Source organism: Labrus mixtus, chromosome 15, assembly GCF_963584025.1.
Source record: "Labrus mixtus chromosome 15, fLabMix1.1, whole genome shotgun sequence".
NCBI lineage: Eukaryota > Metazoa > Chordata > Actinopteri > Labriformes > Labridae > Labrus > Labrus mixtus.
The window spans coordinates 26,582,455-26,602,069 of record NC_083626.1 but is presented as its reverse complement, the minus strand read 5'-3'; the positions used below and the strand labels follow the sequence as shown (position 1 = coordinate 26,602,069).

Here is a 19,615-nt window from a genome sequence, read left to right as displayed (position 1 = left end):
TATCAGTGAGTACCCAAATGTAAGTACTTGTACTTGGTTTGCAAAAAAGTGGTATCGGTGTATCTCTACCCTGAACCTGAACCTGAACTCTAACCCTCTGACCCTCTGACCCTCTGACCCTCTGACCCTAACCGTACCACCAACATAACCAAATGTCAATCAGGACTTACTGATGGGCAACACTTGAACAAAGAGCGACAAAGACTTTAAACACCCTGTAAGGGATGTTAATCCAAACCAATGGGTGACACCAGTGAGACTACGTCCATGTTTCAAAAACCCTTCTCACACATACAGAAATCTCCTGAAAAACTCCGGAGATTTGTCTACCCGGAGGTTCTTTAGGCTATGTGTGAACGCAAACAGACGCATTTTTCACGCAGACTTTACCAGGAGTTTCTCCTCCAGACCCCGAGTATTTTATCCGCAGAGTATCCGAGTGAGCTGATGTCTGAACGCTGCAGCATATACTCTGGAGATTTCAACCCGAGCCAATAGAAAGAGAATGAGGTTTATATACAGTGACTGTCTCAAGTGCCTGCACGCGACCACTACGATCACCGTGCTCTGATGAACCTGCTGCATTCTGTTTTCTGTTCGTCAGTATGTTGTTCTCCTCTCTTTTGTGGATGTTGTCATTCCATTGGATTACACATAGCATTGATATAAAGGCAAATATTCTCATTATAGCGTCGTCTAGCGGACTCTGTTGCTTCGGCCGCTACTTCTGCATTGTTTATTTAAATCACGTCTTACCTCGGAAAATCCCCCCCCCCCCCTCCCCGCCCCCGCCCCTGACAGGGAAAGTCCCCCGCTGTGAGGAGCATATGTGAACGGCTAGGTCGGGAGAATCTCCGGAGAAGTCCTCCTGTAAATATCTAGATATTATCCAGAGTGCAGATGTGAAAACGGCGTAAGATTGTCTGTATGTGTATCAGAGGCAGGGGCTGTGTTGCAACAGGCTGCTAGTAGCTTTCTTTGCGTTTCAATGTGGCACGCATTAAATCGTGACTTTGGACATACATCTCCTTTTTGAGTCCTCCCCTTTCAAGATCATGCTAGTTTTCGAAAATTAGCAGCCCTGCCTTTTACTCTGGTGCATGCTCACAATGTAGTTCAACAAAGTGCTAATATGACTATTAAGCTGATGAGTAAAGTCATATCTATTTGAATTTGTTGCCTTATAGTAAACAATCCCACAAAGAGTTTCATGCTTCTTCTTTTTGTAACATTTGAAGTAGACTGAACTGGGGTTAAAACACTCTACAACTTTTTGTAACGTTCTCTTATGTGTCTCATGTTGTCAAGTGTGCCCAGTGCTGTTCATCACTGAATAGATGTTTTTATTGCCTCCTTTTATGACAGGTCTGGAGATCCCATCTCGCCTCATCTGTACTCCTCTGGATAACTAAGCTTTGTGTGTCACCCTGATTATGTGCCTCTCAGATTTGTAGGTAAATTTGCCAAACTGTTGCATAATCCCTCGACTCTGATGCTGCAACGTCGGACTAAAACAGATTCACGGTCTTTACTGTGAATGTGAGTCTGCTGTTTATCTTGTTACAACAACTTGCTCCCAACAGAAAATGGAGAGTTAATGTCTGCAGAGGTGACCCCAAAGCCAGTCACGACAAGATCCTACAACCCCCTAAGACATAATAATGTTGGAATAACTGTGTCAAGAGCTTCCTCTGATTTTCAGAGAACATTGAGTACAGTTGTCAACAAAGAGGGATTTGCTGAAGAACAGACAGTTGAAGGATCTTGTACAAGTACAAAACAAACATTGGGTACTGGCAACGGCCCCGCAGAACACAAGCCAAACTATAATCCATCCCATTGAGAAGACGTATGTTAGAAAAACAAAGTGTATGTGCAGGGGGTTTTCGCCCGTCTCACAACTTGCCGGTAGCATTGAAAGCAGCCAGTTCATGTTACCTTATGTGACAGAGCCTATGCATTTGCTGTTATTTTTTCGCCATCTGAAAAAACATTCACTAATTAACCTACATTATGGGGCAGACTTCTCCTCGACACACACACAGACTGTACCTAATTTTCACTTCCAATAAACACATCAGTTTTCTAAGTGTTTTTTTTTTTTCCTTTCTTAAAGCAGCTTTGAGGAATTTTCATTTTCTGCCAACTTCTGCTGGCCCCGTTAACAAAAGCAGTGTGCCTGTTATCCTTAATTTCTTGCTCTGGCTACATTTTTTTTTTTTGCATAATATCCAGAAAAATGCACAGCTTTGTTTTCTCTGTCTTATGCACAGTACAGTTGAGTTGTCCTGCAGAGCGAGCCACCCCAGGACATGCTCCTATACGAGTCTGTTTAAACCTGCAACACTCACTGCGTATCCTTTTCAGAATCCAGTAAGAAAATTCCTGCACGGGAAGCCTCTCTTGCAGGGCTGCTGACAGCTCTGTCGGCGGGGGAGCCATCCTCAGTGGGAGAAAGTAGACGTAGTTTACCCGCGTCATGTTTAAAACTGGTTTTAACTTACTTTACTTATGTTCAGCGCCAGAGGTAGGGCTGGGAAACATATTGAGTTTATAAGATATATCGATATATTTTCAAACAAGATATAGGGTAAGACAATATGGTTAATATCGATATAGTTTATGTTGCATTAAAATAACGTTACAGAGGTGCCAGGTCACCTTTTTCTCATCTCACTGATGATGACTGACTGTCTGTCCCTCTTAACCCTGCTCCTCCACTCTCTCACATTTTTATTTTATTATATTACTTTTTAAATTCACAAACAGGTAGTTTATTTTTCCATGTGTTTTCACTGTTAATAAAAGACATATCCATATATATCGAGTATCGCCATTCAGCTAATCAATATCAAGATATGAGTTTTGGTCTATATTGCCCAGCCTTAGAGAGACGCAGTAAACAGAAGGGAGTCGTGCACACAGGGCTTCTGATTCACCTTCTCTGGTTAAATCATTTTGGTTTTTTTTCATTGAGACACAACAGTTTGTAAAAGCTTACATCCTGCCATGTTGTAATCATGCACTGCTCTGTGTTCAATGACTCAGCTCAGAAGAAATGCAATGACTCAGCATGATTTGATCAACCAGTGGGGGGTTTCCAAGCTGATTATTTAAATGATAAACAATCAAAAGGCAATCCTTGAAATCCCTACAGAAAGCTAAGATAGGCATGGCATAAGTCTGTCCTTGATGCACGTACCTAAAATGCCCCCCCAAAGTGTCAAGAGTTCTGCTTTAACAATGAGGAACAGAAGGATGGTTTTCTCCTTACCGTGCCGCTCACCCTGACGTCATGAAGTCGTCCCCAGTCATCTTCATGGCTGTCCACCATCATCATGCTCTCGTCTTCCTCCAGGAACCACTCGGCCTGCAGGTCGACCTTCACCTCCTCGCCCATGGAGTGCATCCCCACCGCAGGGAACAGCCCCTCTGCAGACACGGGGACCTCCACTGAACCCACCTGCATCAGGAGGGGGAAAAATAATAAAAATATGTGAATAAAAACATTAAAATAAAGTATTACAGACAGTCTTAGTGATTAGTGATTAAAAACACACCTACCTCTTTGCCATTTTTGGTGAAAAAGACTGTTGTTAAACCTGCTTCGATGTTTTCTGAGTGTATTCCACAGCCAATGCGGTCACCGCGAGCACACTTTGGTCCAAACTGCTGCCCCACAGGGTTTCCATTGTATAACCTAAAGAGAATAAAGAGACCAAAATGAGCATAGTCCAAAAGCTAAACACATGTTTTATAACTTTAATTAATTTCTAGCAAAGTAAAAATGATTTCACACATCTCAGAGAAACTCAAAAAACAATGGATTGACCTTAAATCTTGACTTGTACTTGTCCAGTTTAGAATTTGAGGATATGGCTTTGCAGCAAAGCCTACACATGACGATGATGTGCATTTAAATATATAACTAGAGAGAGTACACTCAGTTCCAATTGAGACAGCAATAACTGTTGTTGTTGTCCTTCAAATGTACGTCTTGTAAAAGTTCAACACTCACGTCATCCAACACTTAAATTGTGAGGATTTTTTTAAGGCTTTCATGTTAAAAAGCAACTTTTGGTTTGAGCTTGTAGAATTTTTAACTTTATGGGTTTCTGAAGGAGGAGAGCAAATAGAGGTGAGCTTTGAGAATGTAGTGAAGCAGGATGGAATTGTGGGAGTTGTTTTTATACTGTTAAACTATCACCAAAGATGGGGCGCTGGTGGCCTAGTGGTTAGTGTGCATGTCATGTGAGACTACAGTCCTCCAAGCGGAAATCTCGTAAATGCAGGGAGATGAGTATCGGCCCAGGTTCGAATCCGACCTGTGGCTCCCCTCCCACATGTCATTTCCCACTCTCTCTCTCTCTCTGATTTCTCTAAAATGAAAGCATAAAGCCCAAAATTAAATCTAAAAAGAAGAAGATGAATTGTTTATGTAAAGAATCTTTAAATTATTATCTTTAACTGATCAAATAATTAATCTAAAGGGGGGGAGGATTTATCATTTTAATTAAAAATGATAGTCAGACAAACCATAATTAGCTGTGCAAGGTTCAGAGCTCCTCTGCCAACAATTCTATTTCTGTGACCAGTGAAGAAAAATGTTTCCAGTTAAAAAAGCATCGAAAAAGTAAGAGCGATGGAGAATGAATTACTGTATGTGCGGACGCAGAATCAACAGGCCACAATCCATTATGTCAAACCATGCAAGAAACCAAAGCTGCACAGTACAGTATAGATGACTGTGGTTTGACTTACTTGCCGTTGTCAGCGTGGTACGCTACAGAATATGGCAGCCAGCCAGGCTGGTGGTCCAGCCGGTAGAATTTAGGCACCAGGCCCACAGCGATAGTCCCCCTCACCCCCGTGTCCACTATTGTCACCTACAGAGCGCACAGAGACAGAGAACACTTCAACTGAAATGTGGAACACATGAAACAGTTTGATTTGAGTATTTACTCACTTGTGAAGAAAATGCAGAGAAACAAAAACGCTGAATGAAAATCTCCACTCAGGAAACTGAACCCTGAAGAAAATCTCTGTAACTTTCAGCCCACCGGCAAAAGATTGACTCCCTACACAGCCGCCTGCAGGTATGAACCGAAGTGTGCTACTTTCTTTGGGAACCAGTAGCCTAGTGGTTACTGCGTGCGCCCTAATGTACAGAGGCTGCGGCCTTCCAAGTGTCCCAGGTTCAAATCTGACCTGTGGCTCCTTTTACCCGCATGTCATTCCCCGATCTCTCTCTCTCACTGATCTCTGACTCTATCCACTTCCTGTCTCCAAAATAAAGGCACAAAAAGCCCAAAAATAAACCTTAAAAAATAAGAAGAAATGTCCTACTTTTAGATTAGATGATAAACTTTATTGTCAGTCCCAACAGTGACAAAAAATAAACACAGTTTTTACTAAATCACTAAATACTAAAACTTCTAATTTACTAAATATCCCAGCAAAGCCTCGTCTCACTGACAATCCAGCCAACACGTACTGTGACTAACACTGTTGCCATCGGGCGCGTGAACACAGACAAATTGTGACAGGACACACTTACTCGAATGAACCAGTGGGCGGGATTCTAACCCTTAAAAAAGTCCTAAAGAAATCCTGCACACCGAGTTTAAGGCCGTTATTTAAAATGTAAGAGCGGTATCTTTCTTGCAGGATTGTAAACAAGATGTAGACATTTGGAATTTGCTTACATTACAAGTTGAAATAATGATTGCGTTTGTGAAAGCAAGAATCCAAAAGATGTGCGCTAATGCAAAGCATGTAGATAGGAGGGTCGACTTTCATATTCTGTTTCTAATGAAGTTAGTTTTAACTTGTGATTCTTGTAAATTCCACAACAAGATAAAAGACCACGTATGGAAACGCAGACTGCTGCATCAAATCGATGAGACACATGATTTTTTAGTGTTTTCTATTTGAAGTTTGAGAGACTAACCTGCCTTTGTTGATGGCGCTTTTAGTGTTTCTGATGTCCAACAAAAGTTGCCCTGCCAAGCACAGTTCCTTCCCCGTTCACCTAATTGCAGAGTTTGTAGTAATTTTACCTTTTTCTGGACCGACAGCAGCATACCAGCAATGCTTCCTGATCATCCTGATACTATCGTTTACAGAGATGGTTTAGAGAGCGAATGATGGGACTTGGAAAAGTTCTACTAGCTCGTCCCTTCTCCAGAGCCTTGGCAGCCACCAGAGGAAAAAACATCCACAATCAGCTTTTATCTCCCCCTCAGACACAACACCGGTCTGTTAGCCTCGCCAAATCATAGCAAAAATGACACGTAGAGCAGAGTCAGTTGAAAGGTTAATGCATGCAGGAAGAACGGCCCCCGTCGTGCATTTATTCCCTTGTCATTACCTCTCCAAGTCTACAAAGTTTTTTGTTTTTTTTTCATTCCAAGTCTTCTTCCACGGTCCACTTCCTGTTGCCCTCCTCATCATCTACCTCCCCCCACTCAGCCCATATTTAAAATATCGCTGCTCATGTAAGACAACTATCGACTCAAGTGAAACCAAACACTTTGATTTTCCTGGACTAAATTTAAACATTCCAGGCTTCAATTGCTTTCCAGTTTCCAGGTACTTTAAGGATAAAACTTTATACTCTGCTTTGTTAAAGAGCTGAATTCTTGGTCACGGCAGGTTAGCACACTTAAACTGTTTAAACCCATTTGTGTCAGTAGGATGAAGAAAAACATGTGAAATACCTGAGACGAGAGCGGAGAAACAAAGTGCTCGCTGATGAGCTGTTAAGTTGAATGTTTGAATGAATGTTTTGGGCGTAAATCTATTAAAGAAATGTTTGTCACGCTGCAGATGTTTCAGCTGCGTTTGAGGAAGATGGATGACGAAAGGTGGAGAATGTGCAGCAGCGATGACGGAGGTGAAATAGATTCCCTGCGAAAAGCAGAACGCGGAGAAAACACGAGGATTCCGATGACGCATTCGTCGACGGAGGCCTGACCTTTACCTCAATAAACTCTCCGAAAAAAAATTCGACATATCTGGGAACTGACGGTCGTGTGCGTCACAGAGCGGAGAATAATATCGCATAAAACTCCGGGTAATGACCACACTCAAAATCCTCTTGTTTAAATGTCAGGGAGATCTGTCCCGCCTCTAAATGTGATTGTCATTTAAATATTAACTTTACCTGAAAGAATGCAGAAGGGAGGAGAGAGGGAGAGAGGGAGAGAGAGATCCAGGGGTCAGATCTGACTTTGACATCACATTTTTAAAACTAAATGTCACATCTGGCTCAAATCTGCAACACCTCACAGGCTCAATAGATCACCAAAAAGAAAAACATTCTCAGCATGTTTGAAAATTACGCTGAATTAGACGTGAACTGTTTCAACACATGTCTGAGGAGGTGCTCCTCATCTCAAAACAAACCCCTCGAGAAGACGAGTGGGTCGGAGTGACTCATTAAAAGGAGATCTGGCTACAGCCGCACACCTCTGATGCTGCACCGTGCTCCCTGTCTGGCTTGATTTGCAGGTCAACAGAATGATGTAGGTTCACAGGATAATGTGTTGCTCCATGTTTTTTTCCTCCTAAAGCCTACAAACCCAGACGAGGAAATATGCCTGCCTCGCGTCACGAGGTCTGCTCTGACGCTCACCCTCCACAAACACGCTGCCTCATAAATAAAACACTGCAGCCCAGTTGCAGATAATTTATGACTGGACTTTTGAAACTTTCCTAAGGTAAATCTCCCGAGATACTTTTTCTCCTCCCACACCTCTGCAACAATAAGAAATGTTATTGCGAGGTGGTGTTGAATACTCAATTCTGATTGGTCAATTAAGGCATTCCACACTCGGCTTCTTCTTCTGTATAACATACCAGTGCTGTGAAGAACAGAAGCTCCTAATCACAGAGTCATGACGCCTATCAAAGTCATAAGAGTGTAAAACGCTCAGCCTCCACCATCGGACTGTGTCGTCCCCACAACCACCGCCGTCCTCACTCACGCACGGCCCGCTCCGACCTCCACCTCAGCGGCAAGAAAGTGTGGACAACAGGAACGAGAGGAATACAATTCTACAATTCACTGATCAGACTCTTTTATCCAAAGCGACGTACATCAGAGAGTAAGAACAACACAAGCAAGGATCTATAAAAAAGGGAACAATGTCAGTAAGAGCAAACGATCAGCTTTGAGTCTGATTGGACACACAGGTGCTGACAGGAAGTGACCAGAGGCAAAGCACAACATTGAGGGCAGTTCTTGAGAGCTCTAATCAGTATAGAAACCATCTTATAAGTCGTCGTTATCAAACAAAAACCATCGTCATTACCATCATCATCATCAATAATATGGAGACCATCATCATTAAGTTAGTAGGTATTCATGAAAGAGCTGGGTCTTTAGCTTTTTCTTAAAGGTGCAGAGGGACTCTGCAGATTCAATGGAGTTTGGAAGTTCATTCCACCACCGGGGGGCGACAGAGGTGAAGAGTCTAGTCAGCGTCTTAGGACCCTGCTGTGAATCCAAACGAGAAATCCTTCCTGCATATTATCCCATATGCTCTGTTTGTAAAGCGTCTCGAGATAACACTTGTTGTGAATTGCCGCTTTACAAAATAATGATTGATTGATCGAAAACATGGACACAGTCTCAGTGATGTCACCCATTGGTTTCTGAAGAGATGTGTGGAAGCCAAGAGATGGCAGTCGCAACAGGCCAGAAGACTCTGACGGACTGTGGTCAATGGCCTCTACTCCATAGAGGAGCGATAGGCGTGAATAAGTATCGCAACAGGCAGAGAGGGGAAGTTTGAGCTGGGCTTAATCATCCTTGCAAACAGCTACTATGCACTCGCCTGTGATTTCAGTAAACCCACCCCCTCCCCCGTTATTATGCATATTCATGCATCACTCTTAAGGCACTCAGTCTGGGTTTTTTTTGGTCTAAAACTGATGCACGTTAGGGAAGAAAACACATTCTCATGTTGATTCAATCATGTTTGCACACTGACTCCGACTTGACTTCACTGATTTGAATTTAATGAGACTTTTTACAGATTAGTGGGCTCGTCCTCAGACGTTAAAGCAGGTGATGTCGCATCATTTTTAAACCAATGAAATGTGTTTTAAATCTGAGCAATAACTTAAACTGATTATTTTCCTCACTCTTTCTTTTTTTGTCTGTACGTATTCACACTGAAAATTGTACTAAATCAGATTCCATTCTTTTCAAAACGTGTAACTTGTAACCGTGTGAATAAATATCCAATAGTTTCTCCTGCTGTCAGTCTGTCTGCCTGTCTGCTAAAAAAAAAAAAAAAACCCTGAGCATTAGACTAATCTCTGTGCTCAAAGATACCACCTAACCCACACCCTCCTCCTCATTCCAGTGCAGCGAGGACATTTTTGAGGTAGTGGTTTTGCACTGTTGAACTGGGACTGCATGGGGGCACGCTGGATGTAATATGAAGTTGAGAAAATCTTCAGGACTGGGATTCCAGGGGATTCAATTGCTGGCTGGATGGTAAAGCAATCTTGGGCACACCACACACGTGGACCATGGTATGTGGTATCATATCATAAATAATCCCCCCCACCCATTACTGTTTTAAATTGTGCAGAGGAACAACAGTGGTATTATTATCTTATGATTACCATTTTTTTTTTTAAAGTAGAAATATTAATAGATACAGTTGGAGGGAGACGTTTTTGGCGATCATGAATTAAAGATGCACAGAAATCCTCCAAGAAAGCGAACAGTTACAATCACAGAGTCGAATCACTATGCCTTACCTCAAAGTAGCAGTTTCCCTTTGATAAAGGATGGCCAGCCACATAGCAACCCACCTCCTCAGAGTTCCCTTGGTAACTAAAGGAAAGAAGTGACAGGTTAACAATAGGTGACTTCAAATAGACCAGACTTCTCAAATCTTTCATATATTATTTTTATATTTTCAGGTCCTGAAGTGCTGCAGAAACGCCCTGGAAAAACCTGAATCTGCATGCAAACATTTTTGTTTGGTACAAATCACCAAAAACAGCCCCACTACTCCCACTGATCCTGAAACATACCCCCACCCTGACATCTGTCAAATAACTGCAATATGATTAGTTTATTCATATTGTGCAGACCTACAAAGAATGCCTCAAGTTTTGTACCAGCAGAGTTTGTTGAATGTTTAACAGGATATTTAAAAATGGATTAAAATGATAGCATCTTGAAATTATAGCAGTTATTCATTTAGAACCAAACTGCATCATCTGTATGGGCCTCTGAGATTCACAGTCAAACAAAATTCATTATTCACATTAACCACATTACAGAGGCGCCGGTGGTCTAGTGGTTGGTGCACACGCCCCATGTACAGACGCTGTAGTCCTCTTAATGGGAGGCCCGGATTCAAATCCATTCTGTGGCTCTTTTCCCTCGTGTCATTCCCCACTCTCTGACTCTATCCACTGTCCTATCTCTCTAAATGAAGGCATAAAAGTCCCAAAATAAACCTTAAAAAAATATTAATAATTAACCACGTAACAACTTTTCCCCTGGGCAAAGATAAATAAGATTTTTTTTTTGTAATGTTTCCAGAAATCATCCACTCTGACTCTCCTCTTGCAGTTCAGAGAGTGGAGACTTTACTGAGGGTTGAGGGTTGTCGTTGGTATGCAAGCTGACCTGAGTGAGTCTCCATCCTTCTGCAACCTCATGTATCGTTCCTGTGCTGGGCGCCCGTCCCCGATGTCTCTGATTCGACGCCTCAAATTAAGGAGGCATCTGTGGTGTAGCACATTGATGTCATCCATCTGAGAGGACAGTGGGGAAAAGGGTGGCACTTCACGGTGAGTTCAACAATATGAACCAACTCCCCAAAGATGTTTATATGCACGTGCTCCTGATTCCTCAGGGAAAAGATCGCTTTGGAAAGCTTTTGTACATCCTGCTAACTATTATTTATTTAACCTTTATTTAACCAGATAAAGAACCCGTTGAGATCAGGATCTCTTTCACAAAGGGTAAGAACAGTTACAATGAAGTGACAGTACAGATTAACAACATAGTGTTTTCAATAAAAAAAAGAAAGTGTGGGAGCTGTGACACAACAATAAAACAACAATTTAAGATTTTAAAAACACAGGCACTGTTCAACGGTCTCACGCTGTCTGTCCCTCAAGATAGAACGGAAAGTGGAATAAGTTCAGGGAGTTTACTATCACTATCAGGCGATGAAAAGCAGCAAACTGTAATGAAACGAAGCGGTGATTTGATTTTTAACTTAAAAAATACATATTTGAAGTCAAATTCCCTTTTTTATTTTTTTCTCTTTTTGTTTTATTTTGAAGACATATTGTGTGCAGTGTGTGTAACAAATGTGCAGCTCAATTGCTCAGTCGCGTGTGGCCGCTGGATGCTGACAACAAATCTTATCAAAAACATCCTCCAGGACAGAACTCCAATAACTTAAAGGTCTTCTTTCATTGCCTCACAGACGCACAGGACTTAACCAGAAACGTCTGCGTGCCAATAAAAGAAGACCTTTAAGTTATTGGAGCGCAGCTGTCCTGGAGGATTTTTTATTTTATTGTTTTATTTGTAATGCACTTTGTAAAACTGTTTTCAAAAGTGCTATATAAATAAAGTGTATTTCTCTCCTTCTTCTTCTTCTTATTATTATTATTATTGTAGAGTATGACACACAGGACGATGGGAGAAGAAATGCATTTCATTTGTCACTTCTGATCACAGTATGACGCAGTGTTTTTACAGGAAGAGTGGATTATTTAAAACACCTTCTTGCGTCAATGCATTTGCAACAAGAAACACGTGACACAGACCAGAGCAGACACACACACACACACACACACACACACACTCACACTCACACACACACACACACACACACACACTCACACACACTCACACACTCACTCACACACACACACACACACATTTGTTAAGCTGCCGTTTTTAATTAAATGCATAAATTTAAATGACCGAATTTAGATGTTTATGGTTTGAAAAAACATCGATGTATTTCCTCCTGTGTTGCACAAAATAAATAAATTAAACCAGAAGCAGAAAACGCCAAAATGCGGCACCGACAGAAAGTGGGCGTGTCATTGTTTACATCCAGCATCTGTCAAGGTTAGCAAGCTAGCGCCGTGCTAACGATAAAAAGCTAGTTTAAGAATCACTGGCGGTAATAGTCTGATCATTTACAGTCACCGTTTAGACATTTGAGTGTTCACAGCTTATTGTTGATTAAATATAATCACAAAACGGTCATTAAAATGTGACGACGGGTCAATCTAAACCTCTGCGCGACAGATGTGTTAGCATCGTTAACGGCTAATTCGGTAGCTTCTTTTGCTTTTTGAGGCTAAAAGGTTTCAGCTGCGCGGCAAAAAGAAGCCGACGAGTGTGTCTTCCTGGAAGCAGACAGCAGGGTTTATTACAGGTTAGTCAATAGCTGAGCTGTTAAATAAAAGGTAGAGACTCACCCTCGTCTATCAGCTGCCCATAACTCCACACATAAAAACTTTGGAAACTAGAGTTCGGCGCTTCTCAGTGACGTCACATCCCCGTCGGTGAGTAAGCCAATGGCGTCTAGTTTTGGGAAATGGTGACAAGCAATCAGCCAATCGTATGCGTATGTGTTTGTACTTTATGGACCTTATATTTCCCAACATTTCAGATTTTGACAATTCTTTTTGATTTTGTTTTATAATTCTAAAGTGATCCTGTTACATGTTTTTAAAATGTTTGCTGCTCATGATCAGCTGTCTTCAGGTGGGCAGTAGTTCAACTAAACAGAAAGTCAGAGGGGATGGCCTTTCAAAGGGCGGTGAAGTGGTCCATCATAAGGTTTAATGTGAGCATTTTTAATTGCGATGTTGAAAAGCAGAAGTGGCTCAGAGAGACTCCCTGAGCCAGCTGGGACAGACCCTGAGCCGGGAGACAGAAGAAGAAAGAGATTGATGAAGAAACTGTGTGGCTGGCTGCAGGAGGAAAAAATGTACAACCCAGGGCCAGGGTGGAAAGGAGAGCCCCCGTTGGTCTGGCGTGTGTCTTGGAACATTCTCCTGATATGTGGAAAGCTGAAGCTCGCAAGCTGATGGGAACACAAGACGGCAGGTGATTTCTGCCCTGTGTGCCAAGATTAATCAGAACAACAGGCGGCTGATGGCAAAACACATTTTGGCCTCATATAGCCCCAAATTCCTGCAGGAGCAGACCAGTGGGCATGTGTGTGTTTGTGTGTGTGTGTGTGTGTGTGTGTGTGTGTGTGTGATCTGTCATGTTTGTGCTAAGTACTACTTCAGGAGCAAAATGAGCCCATTGCCAGGCAAACTGCACACAGCAGAGTTTGTGTTTGCAGCGCAGCAACAAGATACCCTAATTGTGTATACGCTCTGTGAAAATATTTGGCCTCATGTTCATGTTGCATCTGTCCTCAGAGCACTCACGGCAGCAAGGAAGCAGCAGATAACACGGGAGACAATGGGACTCTAGATAAGAGAGGAATTCCTCCAAAGTATTTTCTAAAGCCAAACTTTTAAATGTTTTTTTTTTTACATGCAGAACTTTGACTTTACTTTCAGTTTCTATTTAAACACACAGAGGGTTTGTGCATACATTTTCTACACGCTGTAGTAAAGGCTCAAACCAAATGTAAAGAGTTGCTCATACGTGAAGGTTAGGGAACACTTCTCCTGCATATTTTAACAAACAGATTGCAAATGTTCTATTTGCAGCTGCCTTAAAGTGTCAGATCATTTTGAATTGCATATGTTAGTGAGACTGAATAACTAATTAACCTGTTTTGAAATACCTCACAGAAGTGGTCATTCATGGCAGCAGGATCTGTTGCTGTGTGTTGAGCAGAAGGATAAAGGGACTTTTTGGTCCGTCTGAAGATGGAAAATCCAAACAGGCTGAGTGGAGAGCAATGGATGGATTACACTATTAGCAGTTTGGCTTGGGCTTGTCGATGTGCATTCCTCCTAAAGTAAGCCCCCCCCCCCCCCCCCCCCCCCCCCCCCCTCCTCGTTCCTCCTAATTATCCAGATGATTACTCTTCCAATTCAAACAACTGGTGAGCTATATACCCTCAACTGGCCTCAAACCTCCTCCATGAAAATCAGTTAATATCTGAAAGCTGCTGATATGTAATCTAGAAGTTGGACAGCTGAATTAAAGACCAGATTAGCCTTTTTGAAGAGTCGATGCACGACTGACTCGGCAGTGATTTAAATATGCTGAGGCACAGTTTCAACGCATGCCACGTCCATTTATCACACTTCTGTTTGGTAAAAGTTCTTAAGTATATTCAGGGGATTAAGTTATTTATATTCCTGAACTTTGACATGTTTCATTTGTCTCTTTTATTTGACATAAAGGTTTCTCAGCCTAGCAATCAGCTCCAACATTATACTGTATGTGTGTGCAGGAAATATATTCCCCATAGCAGGAGAAGCCACAGAGCTGTGCATTTATTGTCAAAGTGGCATTGCAGTGGAGAGCCTAACAGAGGCACATCCTGGATATACATTTGTGTGTGTTACCATGGCAAATATCCTTCCAGAAAGGTCTCTGACATTGGAAAGAAAAGTGCACTAAAGCTGAATATGACAACTACTCTTTCTGCGTTTGTAACACTGAGCACAAGTGTAGGAAGACAGGCTCGACGTATGTGTTGGTATAGAACAAAAAAAAAGGGGTGGGAAGATTTTGATAATTTCTGAAAGGGAACATAATCCACCCCCCACTTGCTCTCTCCCTCCCTGCCACCTCCCTTTCTCTCTCTCTCTCTCTCTCTCTCTGAGTCCCAGCCCCTGAAGGTGTCATAACTGTGCTCTCTCTCTCTCTCTCTCTCTCTCTCTCTCTCTCTCTCTCTCTCTCCCTCTCTCACTCACTCACTCTTTATCACCGCCTTTCAGATCTTTAAAAGCCGGTGCTTTGCTGTGTCTCTCTCGATCTCCATTTGTCTCCTCTGGCACTGCAGGGGACTCAACCGGCAAAGCACCAAGGAGAGCTACTGTATAGAAAACGGGAGAGAGACTGAGGAAAAAGAAGAGAGAAATATATACATCCAGAAATAGCATCAGCCACATTTAACTGACAGAGAGAGTGACAGAGGGGCGAACCTGAGACCTGGACACAAAATGCCTATCCTTTCTAACTTAACAACCGTTGCTTTGTTGCTGATTGCTCACTGCGGATCCTGGACCGGGGCGAACCGCTTGGGCCCCTTCAAGGTCTGTCCCTCCTGCAAAGATCCACTGGGGGCAGGCCGGCCCCCCAGGGACCATAACGCTGCTGGCAGCACGTTAGTGTTGGCCCAGGGAGAGCCCTGTGGTGTGTACACTCTGAGCTGTGCCAAGGGGCTCCGCTGTGTCCCCCCGCCGAGGGAGCACAGCCCCCTGCAGGCTCTGTTGCAGGGAAGGGGCATTTGCGCCAAGCACAGCAGGACAAGTCCCACCGAGAGGCCCCACCCCACAGGTAAGATACTGTACACACATCCATACACACACACATGCATGCATGTGCCTGCAGATGACACATGCATGGTCACTGCAGGTGGGCTTGTATTTACACTGTGTTCTGTATTGCATGTGATGCTGTGTCACTCAGCGTCAAAAAGGAAAAGGCCAATTAGTGTGGGACATTTTAGCCTGGATGCATTTTGTGCACCACTAGATGAATTTGCAAAACCTTTTTGCACCCTGTCGTTGGAGTCTCTAAAAAAAAAATACATTTTTTGTTACAGTTCTGTTTTCAAAGACTGAAACTAAATTTGGCAAATCACATTAAAAAGGACTTCTCATGTCCTTCTTTGGTTGTTGCAATTCTGTTAAAAGTGAAAAATGCCTCTGCCCTCATTTATATTGTTTGTACAGCATTATTATAGATCACGTGTTTCAGCGACAAAGATGCATGACAAAGGTCTGTCCTACAAGTGAGTCTCTCTGTAAGAAAAATTTCAAATGAATGTGCAACTGTCAGTGTCACCTACATCCTGATCAGGCGGCTTTTTGTTGCAGTGATCTCCATCTACTGTTCAAACCGAGATACTGCGATTAACTACCTGGAGAGGCGATATACTGATGAAAATTTGATCTCTTGATAAATGACCAATTCTGATAGATCCCAATCTGTTACAGTGATGTCTTTTATTAAGAGATGTAAAGAGAGAGCGTACATTTCTTTATGCAGGGGACATTTAGTTAAATGTGACTCTGGTTTTTTGGTTTGATGTTAATGGTTGGATTAATATCACATTCTCGTTTCCCATCAGGTCCCCATCCCTCACACAGTGGTGACATTGAAAGAGTAAGTTCCTGCTTTTAATCTACAGTACTTAATGAGTGAAGCTGATGGATCATTGACTACATTTTTTCGCAAAATCCTGAGACGTTTAAGGCTTTCTTTTTCAGCAAGATTGCAGTAACACACATGGCACAGGCTCGTATATGAAGGCTGCATTGTATCATAGCGAGTTGCTGCCATAGATCCTGAGCTGTTTGGGGTGTTGCAGTGGCATGTACACACACTGCCCTGAAGCCATGCATTATGGTGCATGATGTGTGTGCTGCTATGCGGCAGAACTAATTGAGCATGATGTGAATCAGGAAAGTTTCAAGTCGGCCATTGCCGCCTCAGATTTTTTTTTTTTTTTTAAAACTGCGATCCAATTGATCTTCAGCTTTTGAACCTTAACAGTATGACACGACGGGAACAACTGCATTCACATAATCGATCAAGATGACACAGTTAATTTCACAAAGTGACACACACTGACACACACACACACAAAAAATAAAAATGCACACGTCACTTCATACCATCCAGTGACCTGAAAAGCTAAAGCATTGTGTAACAATATGGTTATATAATGTTACACAATATGTGACATCTTGATATATATTTAAATATATACATATCCTCTGCTGCTTCTGTGCTCTGATGCTGCATCACTGTGGATAATCCTTTGTGATTCACATCGACATGTGTCGCCGCCAACTCGACCACCTGAGGGGAGCTAGCAGCTTGCCACTGTCACTCTGAAGATGAAGACAGGTTCAGATGAAGAAGTCACATTCTGCATTGCTGATTTTTTTTTCTTAATCTTTAGGCACCCTGCCGCAAGCTGCTTAATAGTGTCCTGAGGGGTCTCGAGCTGACAATCTTCCAGTCTGACCGTGACATCTATATACCCAACTGTGACACCCGTGGCTTCTACAGGAAAAAGCAGGTATAGAGCGTTGCAGCCGCCTGAAACATCACAAAACATGTTACTTAGAACTTTCCCGGCTCTTACATCTCTGCTGCACTTTGACTGTGTGCACACCTGTGATCTTTCACTCCACTGCAGCTTGCTGAGATTCTTTTTTGTCTGTGAGAATAACTGACACTTCTCTCTCTCTGAGCCGCTCAGCTGGGAGCTCAGAGAATCAGTACTGCGCTATGATGACATATCATTTTCTCTCTCTCTTCCTCTCTCACCACCTTTTCCCCACTTTATCTCCACCCTCCTTCCCCCCTTTCAAATCTCTCTCTCTCTCTCTCTCTCTCTCTCTCTCTCTCTCTCTCTGTCTTTTTTTAATCTCACACAGTGCCGCTCCTCCAAGGGCATGCAGCGTGGCCACTGCTGGTGCGTGGACGAGCTTGGCACGCCCGTGCCCTCACGTGCCAGTGAAGATGGTACAATACCGTGTGATGGGGAGTGAGGGATGAGGTTGTCCCTATTGCTCTGAGCCAGGAGGAAGAGGAGGAAGAGGAGGAGGTTGGTGGTGGAGGAGCAGGAGCACAGGGAGAGGGGGGGTGGCTTTAGCATGTGCTAGACACTGCCTGGACAGGAGGTAGCAGGGATAAAACCACTTCCTATGGAAAACACACACCGGTTTAATGTCCTCTCTAGAAGCAAGACACACACACTCTCACAGTCCAGCAGCAGTAACAGCAACATCTGCCTGAATGTTCAACAGTTGCAGCAGCGTCCTCTGCGTCGTCTGGTGACACGCTGCATGCTCACATTAACGCTCCGTGAACTGCCTCAGTGATCCAAATGATCTCTATATTCCCTGGCTCTTGTCCTGGCTTTCTGGTAGATTTCTTTTTTTTTTTTTTTTTTTTACTTTCGACTTTAGGATAGCTGACACTGCCTGTGTTTGTTCTGATCTCAGTGGGCTGAAATACTGTTACGCAGGTGATGTGACACAAACGTTCAAAAGAGAAAAGAAAAAAAAGTGTCTCCCTCACCGTCCTCTCTCCCTCTCTCCAAAGATACACTGATATCAACATACCTAATTGACAGAATATTTTTCTTTTCTATTAATTTATTTGTTTTGAGTCTGTATTTCCATCCAGTACTGCTTGAATCTTACAGTATCTTATATATGTGTCGAGTCAGAAAAAAAAATAGTCAAACGAATATGATCCTGGATGCTTCTGTTCATTTTTTTTTTTTTTTGTCCAAATGGCGTTCTGACTGCTTATTTAGTTGTTTGTTTGTACATATGTTTGAATTTTTGTGGTCGACTGTGTGTTCTGAAGTGGCAGACTAAAAAGCTTACGGCTGTTACCCTTTTCAAAAAGTTGTAAGGCATATTTTTATACACGTCAATATAATATTTTATATATGAATTGTTGGTTTATTTAATGAACTACAGTACAATGCCATGTATTTTTATATTGTCAGCAGTTTTCTTATTTAAAGACAGAGATTATTTTATTTCATGTTAGGGGAAGTGTTGTGCTTTAAAGGCACCTTTATGGCAAAACTCATCACATTCATCAGAGCTCTATTCAACTGCTGCACATTTTATGGTTATATCTCATGTTTTTAATTTCCTCTTTTTTATTTATGCTTTGTTTATTTGAGAATGTTTTTATTTTATTTTTTTATTTTGGCACATCATACTTTTCAATTCTGATTTCAACAGAGGACAAAAAAAAAGATCAAATTTGTTATTGTTCCAGTCTGTCTTTCCCGAGTCCTTGCAAAAAGTCATGAAATTGTGTGATATTAAAAGTGTGATTAGAATTTATCTATTTCTGAACAATCTTGTCGTGCCAATGTGTGTGCCGTGATGAAAGGTCCGTGCACAGAGGACCTGTAAGATTTACAAATATGAAAAATAAAAACGTGATGAAAAATCAAAGTGGAGAAGAATAAAACATATATTAATATAACAACTGCTGTGGGCTGTGTCTTCTTAAAGTGTCCAGCTCTGCTGACGTGGGAACATTCAAGTAGAAAACCTTCTTTTTAAATGTGCAACAAGATATAGATACACACGAGCAAACATCAGATAATCCTAAAAATGCAAGAAACCTGCGACACCTCTTTAAAGGCAAAATATGCTCATAACATTACTGATCCAGACTTTTGGTCTTTGATTTTTCAACAGCATTGAATTGAAACTATTACTTTAGGAAAGGATTTTAATACTTCATGTTTAATCAATCCATTTTATCAAAAGTCAGGGGGGGCTGAAGCCGATCCCAGCTCTCATTGGCCGAGAGGCAGGGTACAACCTGGACTGTTCATCAGTCAATCACAAAGCTGACATAGAGACAGATACACATTCACCAAAGGCAATTTAGAGTCACCATTGAGTCCATACGAGC

At 42.2% G+C, this 19,615-nt stretch overlaps 2 protein-coding genes across 2 annotated transcripts in view; one reads left to right on the top strand and one right to left on the bottom strand.

Annotated features, from left to right (window-relative positions):
* Positions 1–12,580, bottom strand: part of spryd3 (SPRY domain containing 3) — a 59,788-nt gene extending 47,208 nt beyond the window's left edge. The window contains exons 1-6 of the mRNA XM_061058179.1: positions 12,484–12,580; positions 10,661–10,788; positions 9,778–9,853; positions 4,762–4,886; positions 3,565–3,700; positions 3,275–3,463 (exon numbers count right to left, since the gene is read on the bottom strand). Of these exons, the coding sequence (XP_060914162.1) occupies positions 3,275–3,463; positions 3,565–3,700; positions 4,762–4,886; positions 9,778–9,853; positions 10,661–10,788 (654 nt within the window). The 5' untranslated portion in view covers positions 12,484–12,580. The remainder of the gene's footprint in view (positions 1–3,274; positions 3,464–3,564; positions 3,701–4,761; positions 4,887–9,777; positions 9,854–10,660; positions 10,789–12,483) is intronic.
* Positions 12,581–14,893: 2,313 nt separating this feature from the next.
* Positions 14,894–19,180, top strand: igfbp6b (insulin-like growth factor binding protein 6b). The gene is made up of 4 exons (XM_061058174.1): positions 14,894–15,484; positions 16,281–16,315; positions 17,118–17,237; positions 17,599–19,180. The coding sequence occupies exons 1-4, from the start codon at positions 15,148–15,150 to the stop codon at positions 17,710–17,712; spliced, it is 606 nt and encodes a 201-aa protein (XP_060914157.1). The 5' UTR covers positions 14,894–15,147; the 3' UTR covers positions 17,713–19,180.
* Positions 19,181–19,615: the final 435 nt, after the last annotated feature.

Bases quoted from the DNA above. Each gene is read 5' to 3' on its own strand.
- igfbp6b (XM_061058174.1), top strand. From the start codon at position 15,148: ATGCCTATCCTTTCTAACTTAACAACCGTTGCTTTGTTGCTGATTGCT. The intron at 15,485-16,280 runs GTAAGATACTGT...GTTTCCCATCAG, and splicing joins CGAGAGGCCCCACCCCACAG to GTCCCCATCCCTCACACAGT. The intron at 16,316-17,117 runs GTAAGTTCCTGC...CTTAATCTTTAG, and splicing joins ACAGTGGTGACATTGAAAGA to GCACCCTGCCGCAAGCTGCT.